Source organism: Rhagoletis pomonella, unplaced genomic scaffold (assembly GCF_013731165.1).
Source record: "Rhagoletis pomonella isolate Grant_MI unplaced genomic scaffold, Rhpom_1.0 Rhpom_scaffold_00006, whole genome shotgun sequence".
Lineage (NCBI taxonomy): Eukaryota > Metazoa > Arthropoda > Insecta > Diptera > Tephritidae > Rhagoletis > Rhagoletis pomonella.
The window spans coordinates 71,248,385-71,267,885 of record NW_023458560.1 but is presented as its reverse complement, the minus strand read 5'-3'; the positions used below and the strand labels follow the sequence as shown (position 1 = coordinate 71,267,885).

At 36.4% G+C, this 19,501-nt stretch overlaps 1 protein-coding gene across 1 annotated transcript in view; it reads right to left on the bottom strand.

Annotated features, from left to right (window-relative positions):
* Positions 1-19,501, bottom strand: part of LOC118742088 (receptor-type tyrosine-protein phosphatase N2-like) — a gene marked incomplete at its 3' end in the record, with an annotated part of 75,224 nt that overhangs the window by 38,459 nt on the left and 17,264 nt on the right. The window contains 6 exon segments of the mRNA XM_036474051.1: positions 21-153; positions 248-815; positions 888-971; positions 1,031-2,455; positions 2,587-2,644; positions 5,743-5,876. Coding sequence (XP_036329944.1) covers positions 21-153; positions 248-815; positions 888-971; positions 1,031-2,455; positions 2,587-2,644; positions 5,743-5,876 — 2,402 coding nt within the window.

The window sequence follows — 19,501 nt, the reverse complement described above, 5'->3', positions numbered from 1 at the left end:
GTCATAGGGCAGCGGAGCGCCTGGTCGATTCAAATTTACGCATTGCGGCTGTTGTGCTGCATCGCGTGCGCTCGGTTCGGCTTCATAGCGGCACAAGGCTTCCCATTCCCGTTGCAAACGGCCTTTGTTGCGCAAATGATCTTCCATGTAAGACTACATAGAAAGAGAGAGAGAGAGACAAAGGGAAAGTAAATTAAAAAAATGCTGGAGCATTTCCTCAAACTTCCAACTTCCAACTTCAACTCACCAACACCATATGTCCGGTCGAGATATCCATATTTGTCAGCGCCGGTTCCTCGCTCCATGAAGAGGTGCTCGAACGCGACGAGGGCGGGCGATCATTTTCCTTACTCAACGACGTTATACGACCGCTTGGCACCGGCTCTGGCGTACTGCCCTTGCCCGCCATGCGTGCACGACACAAATCCTGATAGTCTTTGCTGCAACTCTCTGCGCCAGCAACGCCTGACTGGAGACCACCCAACTTGTCGCGTTTCTTGTCGTGTCGCTTAATCAGTATTAGCGTGACGAAGATAACAATGAACGCAGCAGCGCCAGCACCGGCAAACATGTAAGCCATAATGTGTGTCACATCGGGTCCCTGCTCGGCAAGTTCAATGCGCGACGCTGTAACGCCGTCCAAATCGTCCTTGATTTTGTCGCCAACGCCAGCATGGAGCACCGTGACGCCTATGCGGCGTAAGATTTTATTTTTGACGCCACGATTGTCGTTAATAATGCGCGCTATATCGGCGGCGGTCTTGTGTTCGGGGTTGTTTGAGTCCACCCGGAAAGAGACTTCGTGCGGTTGAACGCTGTGGAGGGAAGAGAAAAGCAAAGAACGATTACTTTTCAAGCAGAATTAGCCAAGGTGAAATGTGACTCACGTTAAATAAATGAAGTATCCTTGCATATGTAGTATATTGGCCAGTTCGTTCATTATGCGCACACCGTCACTCCAGCTGTCGATGCTGTAAAAAAAAAAAAAAATGTTTATAAAACGTAGACTGTTATACTTTGCGGCACTTACGGGTTCTTAACGAACACATGCGCATATTCAGTGTCGACAGTGTGCGGAGCATGATCTTCATCGGAATGTTCCTTCAGCACCTTCTTCATTTTGCTGCTCTCCTTACTGCCTCTAATATGCGCCGGCAACACCTCTTTGTTCTCTGCCTTCACACCTTCACCGGTCTTATTCAGTTTTCCCGCTGACTCTACGGAATTTGGCGGCGGTCCGATCATAGGTCCCGGTTTTTTCACATCCAAACGCTCGTGTCGCGTAAAACCGAACATGCTGGCGAGTATTTCACGTGCTTTGGCTTTGCGTACCTCCTCCTCATCCTCGGGCACATAGACTAGACCTCCCTCTGTAAAGACTGGTCTCGGCTTCTGTGCATTATGCGCATAGGTGTTTGAGGAGAGCATCGCTTCCTCTTCGAACGGCGTCAATGAGTTGCGTATGAGACTCTCCTCGAAAGCCATTTGCTTGCGTTCGGATTCGCTGGCATCATCGTCTGGACTTGTGCGTTTGTAGCCCGGCAACAACAGAGTATCGGTTTCATCGATGGCATTTTCACTGAAATCCCGCGCCAACAATGGTTCCTGTTGCAAACCTTGCTCGGCTGCCAACTCGCGGAAGAATGAACGTTGCACTGGTTTGCCATTATCTGCGCTGGCCTTCTTGCCTGAGATGCGTTTGAAGGAGGCAAAATGTTCGGGGAAGTACAGATCATTGGAGTCATTCGACAGCTCATCGGGCACATAAATCGGCGCTGGTGGCGGTGGTGCTGGTGCCTTCGCCGCAGCTTCCCGTTCGCGCTCAACAACTTGCTCCAACTTCTCTATCGCGCTGCTCGGGTTGCGTTGATATGGCTGCGGATCCGGTTCAGAGGCGGCCAAAATCTGATAGAGTTCCAAACGGTTGCGCGCGGCATTCGCCTGTGCTGCTGCTGCTTCGATTTCGGCTGCGCGTTCCATTTGTTCACGTAGTGCGCGCGCTTGTTCCTTCTCTAATAAGACATCCATTACATTCGGTGCCGTTTGAGGAAGAGGATCCTGTGCATCTAATTTACCGAAATGCGCCAGTTCGAGTGGATCATGACGGAGCTGACGGTCCTGCAGTTGCAACTCATGGAGTATGGTGTTGAGGCTGTTGCCTTCTCTAAACGGCTGTTGCTTCTTCAGCGTTGGATAGAAGTAACCTTCGTCAACATAATCCTCCTCGGGTGGTGCGAAGCGTACGAATGCCATAGCGCCAGCGGGGTCGATATCGGTTGGTGTGGGTGCGAGGTTTGCGCAAAGGTTCGGTGGTAGCTGAGTCTGCTTCTGGAGCGAGTAGAGGGTACCCTGAATGCGACATTGCACGTAGGGGTGATCCCAGCCGAGTCCGGCGCCTTGCAACTCCTCCAACATGGTGGCGAGGGTGTGAGATTGATCCTCCGTGAGGGGTGTTCTGCGTGAAGCGAAGGAGTAGACAGAGGAAAAGATAATTAAATTTTCTCTTTCAGAATTGGTAGATGAGAATGAATAAAGGATGGTGAAGAGGGTCGTGAATATTGACACTGAAATGAGGGAAGTACTTACTTTTCAATAACCTCAACATCTACGCCAGTTGTCGGTATGCATTTTCCAAAGATGTTATCTGTTGTAGAAGAACGTAAGAAAATTTGTATTGCGCGGATACTTTTCATTGATACGCTGTATGTATATACTGGTATTAAATTAATACAATCTTTTAATCAGCCTTCGATGGATGTTTTTCAAGAAAAGAATACTGGAACACACCTTAGGATCCAACCAGCTTCTTGTGAGAGTGTATAGTATACCTAAACTAAGCATTAAGTTAAGTTATTGTAAACTAGGCATAAGGTGATTTGTTTCTATACCATAAGTGGCAGACTTATGGGTCTAGCCCGGAGTCATGACCGCCCGGGACACCATCTTTTAAATGGTTAGCAAGAAAACTGTACTGGTTTTAATAGCCACTTAACCTTCTGAAGATTTCTTTCTTAAGCAACTCGAGTTAACAAGCGATATGTTCTTTGTGCTATCTTAATATTTTCAACGGCAACAATATTAATGAAGAGGCGTTGTATGTCGAGAAGGAAGCTGCGCAGTATGACGAAGTCACTGTCCGAGAATTAGGTTATGTTTGCAGGGCAGCGACAGTTAAAGTTAACTCAGAGTTTCTATTATGATACCGAGGAGCAGACCTATACCTACAAGTTTTTAAATCATCCTGAGTCTCGGCCGAACCCTAGTAGACATTTTAACGTAGTAGTCCGGCAAAAATCTGAAACGCATTCTCCAAAGCGCGAGGCATTCGAAAAGGAGTTTCTGAAAGGTTTATATTTCTCCTCTGCAGGAATCGTTATTCAGGGCTCCGAACCTGTTCCGATAACATTCTACTGAGAAGCCAAACTTTATAATAGTAGATTGACGGTGAATATGTTAGGGTTTGGCCGAGTTTATCCTCCGACTTGTGACGTGCGCCTTGATGTAGTCACTACGCTGCCCATCCAAAAAGTTCCACAGTAAACTTCTTCCTTAAAAAGTGTAGTGAAAACAATGCGAAAAGGAAACAATGACGGATCTTAACTTCTGCTTTGTTTCCGTAAAAAACGAAGAGGAATGTTTCTACATTACTTCCAAATGGAAATTTTCTATATCATCCTTGAGGGTATGAGTAGAGTGGCCCTGATTCTGACGAGGTACGAATAGCATTCAACTCATATACGACGACTGGAGTTTAAGTGTGCTCTGGCCAATCCACAAGAAAGGCGACCCCGGTATTTATAGGATTGGTTACAAGGTCTTATCGAGCGTATTGTGTGAAAGGCTAAAGCCCACCGTCAACGAACTGATTGGGCCTTATCAGGGCTCAGGAATACTTTACCTCAAGATCGTGTAATTGCTGGTGTATGCCGATCGACATCATCGGTAACAAAAACCGTGCTGCCTTTTCCAAGTTGTATAAGGAAGCAAAGTGATTGGGTCTGGTGGTAAACGAGGACAAAACGAAGTATATCCTGTCATCAAACAAAGAGTCAGCTCATTCGCACCTTGACACCCACGTCACTGTTGATGGTCATAATTTGGGAGAAATGTCTGTTTACTAAGGAACCAGCATACTAGGGTGTTAGATTATTCGCCTCTTTCCAAAACCGGTGTTCGAGTTATTCGAAAGATTGAAATTTGAAAAAAAAAACCGGTCGCCGATTTTGAAATAAAGAAACAACCGGATAAACCGAGTTTTTTAAATGGTTTTCATACAGCGAAAACGCTTTTTTTGGTATGAAGTCATAACCAAAAATTACAATAAAACTATTAACAGACAATATATGGATATATATATTTAGGAGCGGAAAAAATAAGTGTAAAGTTTTGTTTAGATCAGAAGTAAAATGAATAAAAATCTGTGAACAATTTACTTTTGACCTTCTTTTAACTTTTTTAATACTTTATTGCATTTTTTCTGACTCTTTTTTGCAGAAGTGCTCTTGCTGCCGTGCCGGTGGCTACTGCCACTTGTGTCACGACATCAAGAAGCAGAGCACACGAATTCGTGGAGAAGCCCAAACACGTAGAAAACGTTTAAGCGCCAAACATTCATTTATTAGAATCAAATATGATAAACTGTTCATCCCTAAATAACCTAGGATATAATGGCTGAATTTCTTTATTCATTCTGAACGTTTGGAATAAACTTTTTTGTTTACTTATTCTTTAGAACGTTCCTGATGATATGTTAACGTATATTTCAAACACATTCTGTTTATTCCGGCTATGAAATGAGATTATCCGGAATGTATAAAGAAACGTAGCCAATTATAAAATATTTATGAGGTCACTATTTGTATGAAATGAGAAAAGCCGGTTTGTTCGATGAAAAATCCGGGTTATTCGATATTCGACAAATCAAGATTTCGAAAAAAAACGCCATAGATATCTGAAAAACAGTGGGAACCGGTTTGGAAAAACCGAGTCAATCGCCCTAGTTAGCACCGATAATAATTTCAGCATCGAAATCTAACGCAGAATCACTCTTGTCAATAAATGCAATTCAGAAGGGAAGTCCTCGACGTACAAAAACACACTCTACATGTAAAGGTATCCCCACACCTATGCGATTCGGTCGGTGCGAATCTGTTCCGACAAAATTTACAACAATGCCGACCATAGTTTTAAATGAGGAACCACACACTTACTTATACGGTTTTGCTGCACCGATTTATTCGAACATTCACAGTTCTTCTTTTAGTCGTGCCGAAATCGCAGACTACGCGTTTAGAGAATGAAAAAGGTCAATGGAAGGATTTTACAATATTGAAACAAAATTGAACGTAAGAAAACAAAACATATTTGATGTAGAAAAATTAAGAATTTTTTATTTTTTTTGAAAAATATTTTTTGTTTGTCTATAAATTGACAGTTTTTACTGCGATAAAATCGCACAGTGCCAAATAAGAAGTACGAGCAGAGCACATAGTTATATACATACATACATATCGTCACCTGAAATGCGAAGAGCCGTGAATAAAAAAATTTGTTTTTTTTTTTTAAATTGGTGTGGGGACTGGCAATTCGATGTAATACATCATAATCAATCAAAAAGGTAATTTAAGAATTTTTGTTAGTTACAGCCTTTTGCAATTCAGGTGACAATATGTAGAATCAATATTTTTGCAGTGCACAAAAACAAAATTCCTAAAAAAAGTTTGCTTTTTAAATTGCACTTACCATCGAAACAGACTTCGCTACCCTGAAGGCAAAGCGTCCGCACAAAATGACAGCCTGCAAGAAATAAAAAAAAAACGAAATAAATTAGAAAACATGATATAAGCCCAAAGCTTTTAGTACATTCATTCAAAGAGCTATTTTTATTTAGAAAAAGAAAAGTGTTAAATCACTGTGCATACAGAGCTTTTGTGTGGTTGAATAAACTAAGGAAATGATAAATTGTTCTATTAAGCGAATTATGTTCCTTTTATGTATAATTTATTTTGACTTTTATGCATACATAGGTAGTGGGAAAAGTCACAGCTGCTGGTTTTACTCAGTATTGTTTCCAAATATATTTTTGATGAGATAAGAAGAAATGTATAAATTTGCGTGTATGTACAATATATTCTGTAGCTATTGCAAATCCTACTTCTGATTACTGCATATTATTTTTGTGAGCTTAAATATCAAAGTGACATAAACTTATCTATAAATTTCACCTTGTTTACTTAAGTAAGCGTTTAATTACACCAGTCAACACGATTTTTGGGTCTGACTTTTACATGTTAAATTTTAGTTTCTCCTACTTATTGACTTAAATCAGACAAAAGCAAGCCCTAAGAACTAAAAATGAATATTCAAGTGTTTTTTAATGTCTGGAATGGTAATATGCATGAGAATAGAAACCCAAAGAAAAAAAAACTTTTTTGTTGACCGGTGTTATTTATTGAAAAGAGAAAAAAAATCCCCAATTTGCACGCATTGTATTAAAAGTGCCAGCTAAAGTAATGTTTGCCAAAATTTTCCTTTGAGCGTGCGCCATTTCTGGAAGAGTAATTTATAATCTGAAAAAAAAAAAACGGAACAACAACCAGCCAGCCAGCCAGTCACAAACCTTCCACAATTCCACGGCAATCTGGCTTAAGTAAAGGCCACAAAGTGTTAACTAACGTATCTTTGAAATATTGTATCTAAAGCACTCTAAGCAATTATTATTACACTCGCGCGTAACAAACGTCAAAGCTACAATGGGCGACGACGCCTCGCACAGTCCCACGCGCGTTAATGCATCAAAAGCGTGAAAGGCGAAGACAAAAAAGCAGGCGGCATCAGAACTTACTGACTTATAGCTGAAATACAATGCCGGCGAACGGCGAACTCACCACAGCGAAATTCGCGCTGTCAAAATTAGAACACCCGCAAGCATATGAAATTGAACACAGCCAAAGCGAAATGCGAAGTTCGCTTGGCGGCGTTTCATGGCGATAGATTTATTTCTATCGCCCTGCTGGGCGATGACAGCTGTGCGTGCCAAAGGTGGCCGTATTTGTGTTTTGCTTTCAAAGTTTTAAAAGAAAACAACCTAAACACGATTTTTTTTTTGTTGTTTGAAAAATATAGTTGTGGATTCGTTAAATCTGGCTTGAAACAAATTATTTATAATAATCTTTCTTTGTTTTACATTTATATTTATTATATTTATTTGTTATCATTTCCTCATTTCTAAATATGGTTTAGTTTTTTCTAAATATGGTCACCCAAATTATAAAGGCGACCAAATGGGATCAGCTGTTTTCGCTACCGCTCTAATTCTGTTTAAGTAGGCGAAATAGCTGGGCGAACGGTGAACGACAGCATCGCCCAATTCGGCGAAGTTTGCCGTTCGCCGGTATTGTATTTCAAGCATTACTTACACACATTTCATTGCTTTCAACTTTCGTCGCCTACACATCCCCCTATTCGTCATATTCACTACCGCACAAAGTGAAAACCTACATTCAACACCTACACATGTTCGCACAGCGACAAGCATGACCGTGCATGTAGGATCACTCTCTCCCTCAGTGGCACTGTTGTAACTATTGTCGCTTTAAATGTTTTGTATGTTTTGTAATGAATCATGTATCATGTGAGCGTGTTTGCTGTTGAAAGCATTTTCGGAAGTGCTTCAGTTCTAAAAGCGTACAACAATAACAATACACCAACGACGCGTCATGGCTATTCTTGTGGCTTCATCGCTTCGTTGAAGGTTCTTTGCTGATAAAGGATTTGATATGTGTGCGCAGGCATATGGATTTGCGAATGTATGCTTCATTGTATTTGTGCTCATGACTGCGTATGTATGTATGTGGTGCAGGCTTTGTTACCGCCCTATTCCCACAGCACTGACAAAACTCAGCGGCTGACTATTGCCTTTACTACTGCGCCTAATACTATGCCGCAAATTTATTTTAAGCTGTCGTATGACAATTGTCAGTTTTATTGTTATGACCTACTGAGTAAGTGACAACGGCGAAACAATTTTTATATTGTGTTTTAGGCGCAGTAATTGTGACAATAGTTATATGACGAATTTTGTCAGTGTTGTGGGAATAGGGCGGTTAATCTTATCCACCTTTGATGCGTTGCGGCGCCAAAAAGCGTGCTTTGTTCCACCGGTAAATGTACAGCGATGACAGTTTGACGCAGGCGTGAGTTTGTAGTTATTGCTTTGCGAGTGGTGTGTGCTGAGTGGCAGTTTAATTGAGGTGTTTTGTTATTGGGTAATTTAGAGAATCGGATGCTAACGTTCGACCTAAAATGGCATTTCTTTTGTATGTTTTCATCAAAGGAGAAAAAGATAAAATCATTTAATTATCTTAATATTTGCCACTTCGGTCGATAGCCTAGACCCCTCGAGTCTGGAAATGCCAAAAAATTTATGATACAAAATCTTCCTCGTACTCATATTCACTGCCATTATCGTAAAAGATGACGTTATCGTTAGAGATGGTTGTTGTTATACTAGTTACCACAATCGATACCGTAATCGTATCAGAACGGTTATCGTTAAAGTTATTGCTATCGTTATTTTTACCGTTTTCTTTAAAGTTGCACTTTTTACTAACATATCCGTTATTTCTAACGAGATCGTTAAAAGAATCGATACCGTTGGTGCTATTGTTATAATTTTAATTATCGTGATCGTTATCATAATCGGTATTGTTGAAGCTGCCGTTATCGTTATCGTTTTATTTTTGTCGTTATCGCTATCTTATGCGATATTGGTATTGGTAGGCATCTCGGGAAAATTGGAAAATTATTTGTGACAAAAGGTCTTCCCCGTACTCACATTCATTGTTATCACTATTAGTATGCATTAGGCTGGGTCGATTTTGTATGGGGGAAAATAAAAGGCATTTGACCGTATTGTAATAGTAATATTATGATGTCTTAGGTCTTAGCCAATTGTTATTGGCCACGAAAGATTAATTTAATACTTATCTTTAGCCCGCGCAATTGAACCCAAGTGTACGAATTTTGAAAATGAAACTTCGGCTGGTAATATCTATGTAATGCGTTAATTGTTATAAGCAGGACGGTATATTAAATTAAGCGTTATTAAATTTAGTACCTCACGTTCATTTATCATTTTTCAATAAGTCTTAAAGTTTTTAAGATATTAAGATAAAACTTACAAAAACTATAATTTTCCCTCATCAATTTTCAATTCTTCATTACTTCAGCAACCAAGTGAAAAATACAAAAAGGTGAGACGATATTTATTTGCAAACGTTTTAATGTTTTCGGATGTTTATGTAATATTAAAAGGACCATGGACTTGGTCACGCCGAGTTGGTCAGTTTTCAAGATCCTGGTGAATGAAATCAAACATGTATTGTCAAAGATTAGGAATCGTTTGATACGTTAATAGTAGTTTCAAGCATATAATTATTTGCATACATGAACACAATACAATTACTGTGAGAAACGCCCATTTTAAGTCCATTTATGCCGTCTTGAAAATTGGTGCGGTTTATTAGTAAACGAACAATCACATTTTTCGCGGTTTCTAAATTTGCCGTTATATGAAAGTAGGAGACGTGCAATAAGTGTTTAGATATACATAAATATTTTAGTTAATTGCATTATGTAAAAAGTCTCTAACATATCCTGGGAAATCCTTTTGAGGACTTTCCAATTGGACGATAGTGCTTTGCATTAAGTTCGAATGAAAAAAGTCTCTCCCTGGCACACTTTTCTGTAATCCGGCTCTTTTATCTAAACGTTTTTTACACAATTTGAGATACATTTTTTTTAGAAAAAAACTGGAGATCCACTTAAGTTTTTCGATATAACTTTGGTAAATGTTGCTCGATCGGTACGTAGTAATTACCAAATTGAAGGCGAGACTTACTATTACTGATTTATGATAATAATATGATGAAAATCGTTCAGATTATAAATAAATTATTTTAAATAAACAAAATTTTGAACAATTTTTTGTTTAATTTTCCTATATTTGCAATTTTTATATTGTATGCATAAACATAAGTAAACTAATGAGTGTTTCTAGAAGTTGTGCCTATTCAGTGTTCCCATAATCACTTGCATAAACAAAATTATTCAACGATGATGCAAAATAATGGATTTTCTATTAGAACTACCGAAACTGTTCCTAAATTTGCAAAAATTCGCAAACTATAGCTAATATTAAAAAATGATTAGAATATTTAGAACCAGCGACCTAAATGCACGCCAGCAATATTAATGCTGTTCTTTACATCTTTTGATTATAAGCCAGTGCAATTATAAAGAAAACAATTAAAAACTTATTGAAAAAAGATAACTTTGAGATTGACGATAAGCTAAAGGGCTGCGAGTAATGATATTTGACTTTATCTTTTGCGTTAACGGATTCATTATCTAACAATATGCACCAAACCTTTTTGCTGAACCCAGAATTTTTAATAAGAATTGGTCTTATTCGACTAGTGTTCTGTGGGTCAATTGGCGGTCGATGCGCCGGCTCTTACAATTAAAATAAAATACTAACATTTTTCAGGCTTGTTGATGACTTCAAGATACAATATATTTTAACTATTACCAAGGGATTTGGATAAAATTCGATTTTCGACCCGCCCTAGTATGCATGTATCAGAAATCGAGTATACAGTTATCAGAATCGATATCGTCAAAGTTATCAGTTATTTTTAAAGCTATCAGTTACCGTTAAAGTTATTGCTATCGTTAGTTTTATCATTATCGTTATTTGTATTATGTAACGGTGACTTTATTGCTATCGTAATATTTATTTCTATCGTCAGTATTGCCAGAATTCTCTAAGTAGGATATCGCTTTAATCATCGCTAAAGTCGCGTTATCATTATCTTTTTAGTTATGGTAATCGTTGTAAGTACCATTAAATATCATTATCGTTATAATTTTAACTATTTTGATGGAGATTAGAATCGCTATCGCTGAAGTTATCGTTATCATTATCGTTGTTGTTCGAACCTTCATTATTGTTTTCTATATAGTTAAAGTTCTCGTTAGCGTTAATATTATCGTTATCAATGTCTCTATCGTTTTTACTCGTTATCTTGACGTCCAATTGAAATTCAATTTGCATACGCATTTTACATATCAAAAGTGACAGAAAACCAATATTCAATCCAACTCACTGAACGAAAGTCCAGTCTAGAGATGTCAATGCCATTTAGGGTGGTCTAAAAATGCATGTGAAAAATTAAAATCGGAATTGTAATGCTCTCACCCACTAGGATTGTTCTATATCGAAAAAAATTTACCCACACTTTTTTAATTTGAAATCTAAAAATATCTAGAGTTCGCTCAAAGCGCTCATGTACTTTATATGGGAAAAAACAACTTTTCGTAGAATTGGTATAAAATTCTTTAAAATCAATATTTTTCGTTCGGAAAATTCTGTTACTCTTCAGGAGATTACCAGTAATAACTCCCAATTGTTTATTTAACCACTTTTTCATGGCAACTATGTTTCGTAGGTCCGCCAAAAAGCCCAGAAAATGCAATGGAAGACCAATAGAAAATCGTTGGTATTAAAAAATGGTTAAATTAAATTGGGTATTATTATTGGAAGCCTCCTGAAGAGAACCAGAGTTTTCCGATCGAAAAATATTGATTGATTGATTTATTCTTCTTGGACCACCCTAATATACATATGTACATATGCACATACCATATTCTTGCTTACGACACATACATATGTACATCTCTTTCATTTCTTCTGTTTCACTTTTAATTACCCTGCATTGCTTCGTTATCTTTGCTCTGTCTTTTCCCCAAATACCAGTAATACTTGGATAAAAAAAAATAAATCCACGTCACTCATACGCCTCGGCGCCTTTTTATGATCAGAACAGTCATTGACGTCAGAGGCCCTTTGGCCTACGCATTTTGTTACTTCCAGCTGCACCTAATACACAATTTGACTTTTATTTTGTATTTTTTTTTTTTGCTTTTACAGCTGCTCTTTCCTTCCGCTTTTTTCGCTTTCATCATTGTAGCAAACATCCTGCCGTGACATGGCCGTGTCATTACCAAAAAAAGTTACTTTTATGATTGTCTTGTTGCGTTGCTTTCAACAACAAAGCATACGATTACATCCCCTTGTGGATATTTTTTGCGGAACATCACATATGTCTGCTATACAAAAAATAAACTTGTCTGTTTGCATGCCCTTTAATATAACCTCTTATACATACATACATACAAAGTATTAACCCAGTGGGAATTAGGAGCACGTAATAATACCTTATTAGCAACTTACTCTTCACCTGGCAGTCATTACCATTTCCCTGCCGAACGTCCCTTACTTTTACAAAGGCATGGCCGCCTTATGTAAGTAGGAATTTAAAATGTACATTTGCTATCAAACATACTTCTGAGTCGCTTTACAAAGTAAGTTACGTGTAATGCAGAGCAGTCGCTCGGAGTAGTTCGGTGCTTGGAAATAACTTCGGCTGCACGTTATTTTGCAACTGACAACGTAATGTGTCGTCGGAGGTGTTCATTTTGTGCTTTACTAGTAGATTACGCTGGTCATGATGACAATTTTGGTACTAAAAACTGAAAGAAAATATGGCTTACCTCGTAAGGTGCTTACCTATTTTCCCAGTGGGAATATGCCAGGTATGTATGTATGTACCAGAGCTGTGTAATGATTGAATCAATTGAGTGTGCATTCTCATTTTTTTCGTTTAAAAAATGTGATTGTTTGATTTAAAAAATTTAACAACCACTCTTGAGATTGGTTACAAATTGCAAACACAAAATATGTAGTGTGTTATGGAATGGTTGATACCCATTCACATAGAGAATGTGAATGCAAAAAAAAAACTCAATCATGTATGATTGGACGTTTATGGGAATGCAATCTGTCATTATCATTCAGTACTAATACTATTTGTTGTATCAGGGTTGAAATTTTTGCACCCAAAATGTGAAACCAGAAGATTGCCATCTCCCTTAAAATAAGTAAACAAATAAATATTTGGTGCTAAAATATTTTTCTAAGTGTTTGGCCGAACTTCTGCTCAAACTTGAGGCATGAGTTCTGATTTTATAAGAACAGTTTTCAAGGCAGAAATATACTCAAAGGTATGCCATTGCGTGCCGAAGGACGACTACTATTTTGTGTTATGATCTGACCAGGTATTTAACCATGGTCCTATGGAGTGGAAGTACGCACATGTAATCACTCTGCTACGGCGGCCGCCGTAAGTACATGCTATACATATCGTCGTTTAAAGTACAAAACCGCGTATCAAGAAAATGCAAAACCGCGTAATTGCATAAATTATTTTCTAGAGAGTAAAGTCACCCATATTTCAAAATGGTTATCTTTTTTATAAAGCAAACGTATTTCTGGCTAGTATATTTCAGGACGAATGGATAAGAATTGAGCCAAGAGCTTTTGTGAGCAAATCCAATTTTTGGCAGCCAATGTCAATCACACGGTTTTGCAGAATGACGATACGCGGTTTTGTACTTTAAACGACGATATATATGTACACATATTAGATTATTTATTCCCAAAATGCATGAAAACTATAGTATGCTTGCAAACAATTAATAACATTTCGTGATAAACAGTTTTACAAATGTATTTGCACTTCAAATTTGTATTTTAATAAAGTATTAATTAAATAAATTATTATTGTAAATTATTATTTTAATAAATAGATATAGAGATATTTATACTTGGCAACTCTTGGACTTTTCTTCATTTGTAACAAATGACAGATGTAAACAAAATAAAAAAATAATTGTATTTTTACAAATTTAAAGCAAACGGGCGTTCTTTACAAAAAAATGTAGTTAGTGATCGAATTGCGCATATTTTTTTTACAATATCAAGTGCCCACAAGAAGTGTTAAACCACGAAATAGCTTAAAAAACGCTTTCAAAAATTCGAAACGAGAGTGAAGTGCAGTGTTCAATTGTGATGGAAATTGCAGGCAAAATTTGTGCGTGTGTAATTAATGTTTTACTTATTTGAAGAAATGTTGCCCGTTGCCAAACCAAGACCCCCGCTTTCCCCTGGTGGTTACATAATACTTGAATAGCTCCTTAATTAACATGTGTTTGTTTAGAGCACGCACGGCCAGTTAAACAGGCATGTCTGAATCGATTTCCTTCATCATTCTTAGCAATTTGATGTGCATTTTTATTGTTATGTGTTGCAAACAGACATTTTAGGAACTAAATAGGTTCTAAAATCTCTGTACACAAGCGCACTTATTTTTAACAGTTTCCAGTTTATGTAATATTAATCAAAACAGCTTTTATTTATTTTATGTATTATGTGATTTCTGGAAGCGTCGAATACAAAAAAGGGCTGTGACTGGGTTTATGTAATTTGAAATTGTATTGATGATTACTAATAATAATAGAAACGAGCTTACATATCGACACAACTAAAAATTTCATATATCTCAGTAGAGCCAATTAAAGATTTTTTGTTTCGTAATTTAGCAATAATATGTCTTGGAACGTAATTATTCCGGATTATATGCAGTCATACTGTAAGCTTTCAAATTATGTATTTTTCTAAACCTGAAATTTTGAATTGTGCCGTTATTGCAGAGGACCATCGACATATATTAGTGTTTGGCCGAGCTACTCCTCCGATTGTGGCATGCGCCTTGATGTTGTCGCACAAAGGGGAGGGACCTACAGTTTTACGCCGACTCCTGCCGGGGGCCGACCACTATTACAAAAAACATTTTCTTTTTTTGTTGGCCGGAACTGGGCTCGGACGCTCACCCTGCGGAATGGTAGTGCGCACTTCTAACCACTACACCACAGCGATCGCTTAATTAATTTTAATCATTAATCGCGATTAACCATTTATTCGTTAATTTTTAGTCATTCATAGACTAACATTTTGTCGACAATACTCGCATAAGATAGTCCCAAATTTTCACAAAAGAGAAAAGTGATTTTCTTCAAAACTTTTGAATGACGTCTTGACTGAACTTACTAATTCGGAATTTCTACTATTACTTATAGAGTAGGCTATTCATAAAGTCTGGGTAATGAAATACAAATTTTTCTATTATAAGTTCCATAAAAATAAGGAGACTTTTATTGTTTAATTTATTTTTTGCACATAAACTTGTATCTTGAACTTCTTTTTCCAAAAAGTGAGGATGTCAAAATTTCAATAGATATCGGATGTACGGTAATTTTCCAAAGAGATCTCCTAATAGATAAGTTCATGAAAACTATTCCAAACGAAAACTTAAAATTGTTAAAAAAAAATAATAACTAATATTACATTTACATTGGACCAAAATGCGTGATTTGAAATCAGTCATTTGAAGGTGTTTACACTGCTTGATCCGCATTTGCTTTGACTTCTCATCAAATGAAAAGGGAAGACAAAAACAAAATGTATGTAAACAAACACTACATTTATTATATTGTTAACGCTTTTTGGACACAAAAAGGCAATTATTCTTTGATTAAACTAAAAATGTGTAAAGCTCTTGTATAAATTAACAATTTTTACACACAAATTTCAAAGATTTATTTATTTCGTTGTGTTTGTTTTGTGTTTGAAAAATTCCAAATGTCAAAGACAAACCAAAGCTTTTGTGGTACTTTTGTTTCAGAGTGCGTTCAATAAAATAGTACGGCAATTGGAACGCATTTGTTTCGTGATTTTGTGTAAATGCGTCGAAATGCGTCATTCTGGAAATGTGAATTTGTATGGAGAAATGCGTGATTTGGCCTCGCATTTGAGGTTTCTCGCCCAAATGACGCATTTGGGCTCAATGTAAATGTAATATAAATTTAACTAATTTATATTAGAGGTTTGAAGTTTATCCCACTGTAAGTATGAAATCTTCAGCTATGTGTTTCCATTGTCACTTTTTCGTAGCCATATCAACAGCCTGACAATTAAGAAGATTGTGACGTTTCATGCTACCATACGCAATATCTTAAATCCTTCAAATTTTATTATTAACCTTTTGTTTGTTAAAAACATTTTCTTCTTAGATTCGAAACTTGATCAAGCAAAATTGCCTTTGTTTTTGACTAAGAGATGCTCAATAAGCTCAGAATTGTAGTTCTCATTTGCATACATAACAATAAATTATTTTCAATTTTTGTTTCACACCAACTCCAATATTGAATAGTAAAATATATTTTAATCTTACCCAAATAAACAACGATTTAGTTCAATGGTCAATCATACATAGAGTATAGGGTGGTAATGTGTTAAAGTTTTAAAGTTTTTAAACGTAAAATGACGGCTAATACCTTTTTAAGCGTTTTGTAATTTAACCAAAACTCATTAGCATCCACTCAAGCAAGGAATTATTTACTTTTCAACATGCATTAGCAGAGTGCACTTCTCTTTTGTTTACAATTTGGTTGTCAAACACATCATCGGATCTTTTGACACATTTACCAGAATTTACCACCAGGTAGCTTCTGACAAAGAGATGACCTTACTTACTCTCTTATTTGTCCTCTCAGTTGCCAGAAAACCAAGTATGATTTCCGGTAAAATCTGGAAATTCTGGTAAAAAATGGTAATTTCGCACTCATGCGGGTTCACAACTAAATAATATTGGGAATACTTTTGAGGTGTTTGAAGAGGGTTGCGACCTGTTTGAAACGAAATTTATTTATAATAATCATATTTTGGCCTTGACACTTTTGCTACGTTTTGGCCGAGCTTCTCCTCCGATTTGTAGCGTGCGCCTTTGCTGTCACACAAATGGGAGGGACCTACAAACTTACGCCGACGCCGAACGGCGATACAATTTTTATGATGAGCTATTTTTTTATTAAAGACACTAAGATTTTTAAAATATTTTCACTAAAATTTTATCAACCTAAATTTTAAACTTATGCGAAGTAGTTATCTAATTTAATGTAAATTTTAAACATTTTCAAGATAAAACATGAATTATATTTAAAACGTAAGTTTTAATACAACTGTTTTATATATAATCCCAAACATATGATATAAAATCCCCTCTACCAAAAAACTTAAATTGGGTAACGCCGGTTTGAATTTTTACAATTGAGCAATTGTCAAAAATCTTCCTTTTTATCAAAAAGTTATTTACCAGGGTGTCTTTGAACTAATGATTGGTACTGAGTTAAAGAATGCACACACATAAAAGATTGCAGCCTTTTCAATACTCATTCAGTGTTAAACCTTTTTTTGATTGGGCATTGGTTTTTTCAATCTTGCTATGAATATGTTGATGTGTGAATTCATAACTGCTTTGAGAGAATGGAAAATTCAAAAATTTTAAACCTCAATCGTAAGCGAAGAATAAGTAATGAAAACTGGATAGAAAAAAATTGTTGATTTAAAATTGAAAATGATTTCACACTTACACAGATCTGGTATGTACGCAAGTTTGCATATGAAATGCTCATTTTCTATGGTTATTTAGTCTAATTTTCATAATTCAGTGCCAAGCAAAACTTTTAATTGTTGCAATTTAAATTGCGGGTAAGGAATTCGTGGGTAGATCGAGTTCATTATTTATTTTTTTATATTTTTGTAGGAATTATCAAAATAAAAACTAGGAGATAACTCAAATTGGTCACACCAGAACAGACTAGAGGTTAAACTCTTCAAAATAGAACTGGTTTGGTTCGCAAGAAAAAAAATCCCGCTGATGAGATTACCAAAGTTGGGTATCAAAAAGTTATTTTCGTCGTCGAAAAGGTCTGCATAACAACATTTCAAAAGTTTATCAACAACTCTCAATTAATGAGATTTTTGGATGTATTTTCAAATCGGTTCAGCTCATGTCGGTTGGTTTAAGTGGATTTTCAGCACCCTGGTGACCAGCAATTAGCAAATTTGTCATTTTGATTCAACAACTCGTGCAACCTACATATATATTCCAAATTAGGCTTTATAATTTCCGTGGGAAACCTCAATTTATTTTTGTGAAGCGCTCTAATATGTATATGTAAGTATGCATGTGGTGGGCACCGGCCTGTCCGCTGGCGAAGCTCTTTCAAATTTAGAATACACTAGGAATGCCAGTGCTGACGAAATTCGGCCATTTTCAAGTTTTTTAAGATCCTTGGAAAGTTTTTCTAACTTGCCACGTCGTTTAACTTATAAGGTACATAATTACTTTGCTTTGGAACTTAATCGTGAGAACAATTTTTTATGTCTCCTAAGGTTTTTGGAGGACTTTTGCAGGACTTGGACATTCCAGTTCAAAAACACTAAAATCCGATAACTCAATAAAATATGATAACTCGACTAACACTATAAACTATAAACTTCGATACATATCGATAACTGTGTGACAAATTTCGATAACTCGTTAGACCCTGGTAACACGATCAAATTCGATAAGCAGTGATAGCGCGATAAATGTATATAACCTTGAAATTTCGATAACTTGATATATTTTGAAAATTCCAAAAGCTTCGATTTGATAAATCGAAAAATTTTGGTAAATCAATAAATAACGATAATTCGATATGTTCAAAGAACTTGAGACATTACGATAATTAACTTGATAAATTTCGTTAACTTGACAAATTTCGATAATCCATTTTGACAACTAATTTTCTGTGTTTTTAAATATCGAAAGCTCAATAAACATTAACCAATTTGAATTATTCAATAAGCATGGATAACTTGATAAATTTCGATAACTACAAATTTCGATGAATCGATTAATTTCGGTAACTTGATAACTTTCGATAACTAAAATTTTATGACAGAATTTATTTCTATTCTTATCGAAAAATTTCAATAAATTTTCTTTTTACCCCAATTGATATCCATTTCTCATTGCTTTCCTTTCCATCTTTATCTTCAATTTTGCCTTCACTTGTGCTTGTCTAAATCGCTATCATTTATTTCTTCATCATCACATTTATCATTATTACAAAGTTTATTTTTAAATACGAAGTAAATTAAATGCGAAATCAACTCACATTGCACAGTTTGCAACAACAAATATACACAAATACATAAATTTTTAAACTACGACTTTGGCGTAATTTTTAACTAATTTTGAAACTGTTCCCATCTACACATAAATACCTTTCCAATGATATTCTTGGTTTTGAAACGTACGGAGACAAAATTTTTGTTTGCGTAGTAATATATCGATTTAGCATAGAAAGCTTGAAAGGGCGTTGCCCGCGGGCAAGCTGATGCCCACCACCCACAATGGAGCCTAAAAATTGTCTGAAATAATTTTTGATACATCCACATGTAAGGTACAAGAAGCATAAAATATAAGGCATTTGACATTCAATGAATAAGGGAATAATCTTCTTCTTCTTTAATGGCCGTGTCCAAAAAAGTACGCCAGTCGTTTCTCGTCTATGCCAACTGACGCCAATTAAAGGAATATTACAAGCCGATTAGTTTACTGCGACGAGATCAAGTAAATAATTGAGCTGAACTTCTAGACAACATTTTCGAGCAGGCAGTTTATACAATTGATTCGTTTAGATTTGTTGG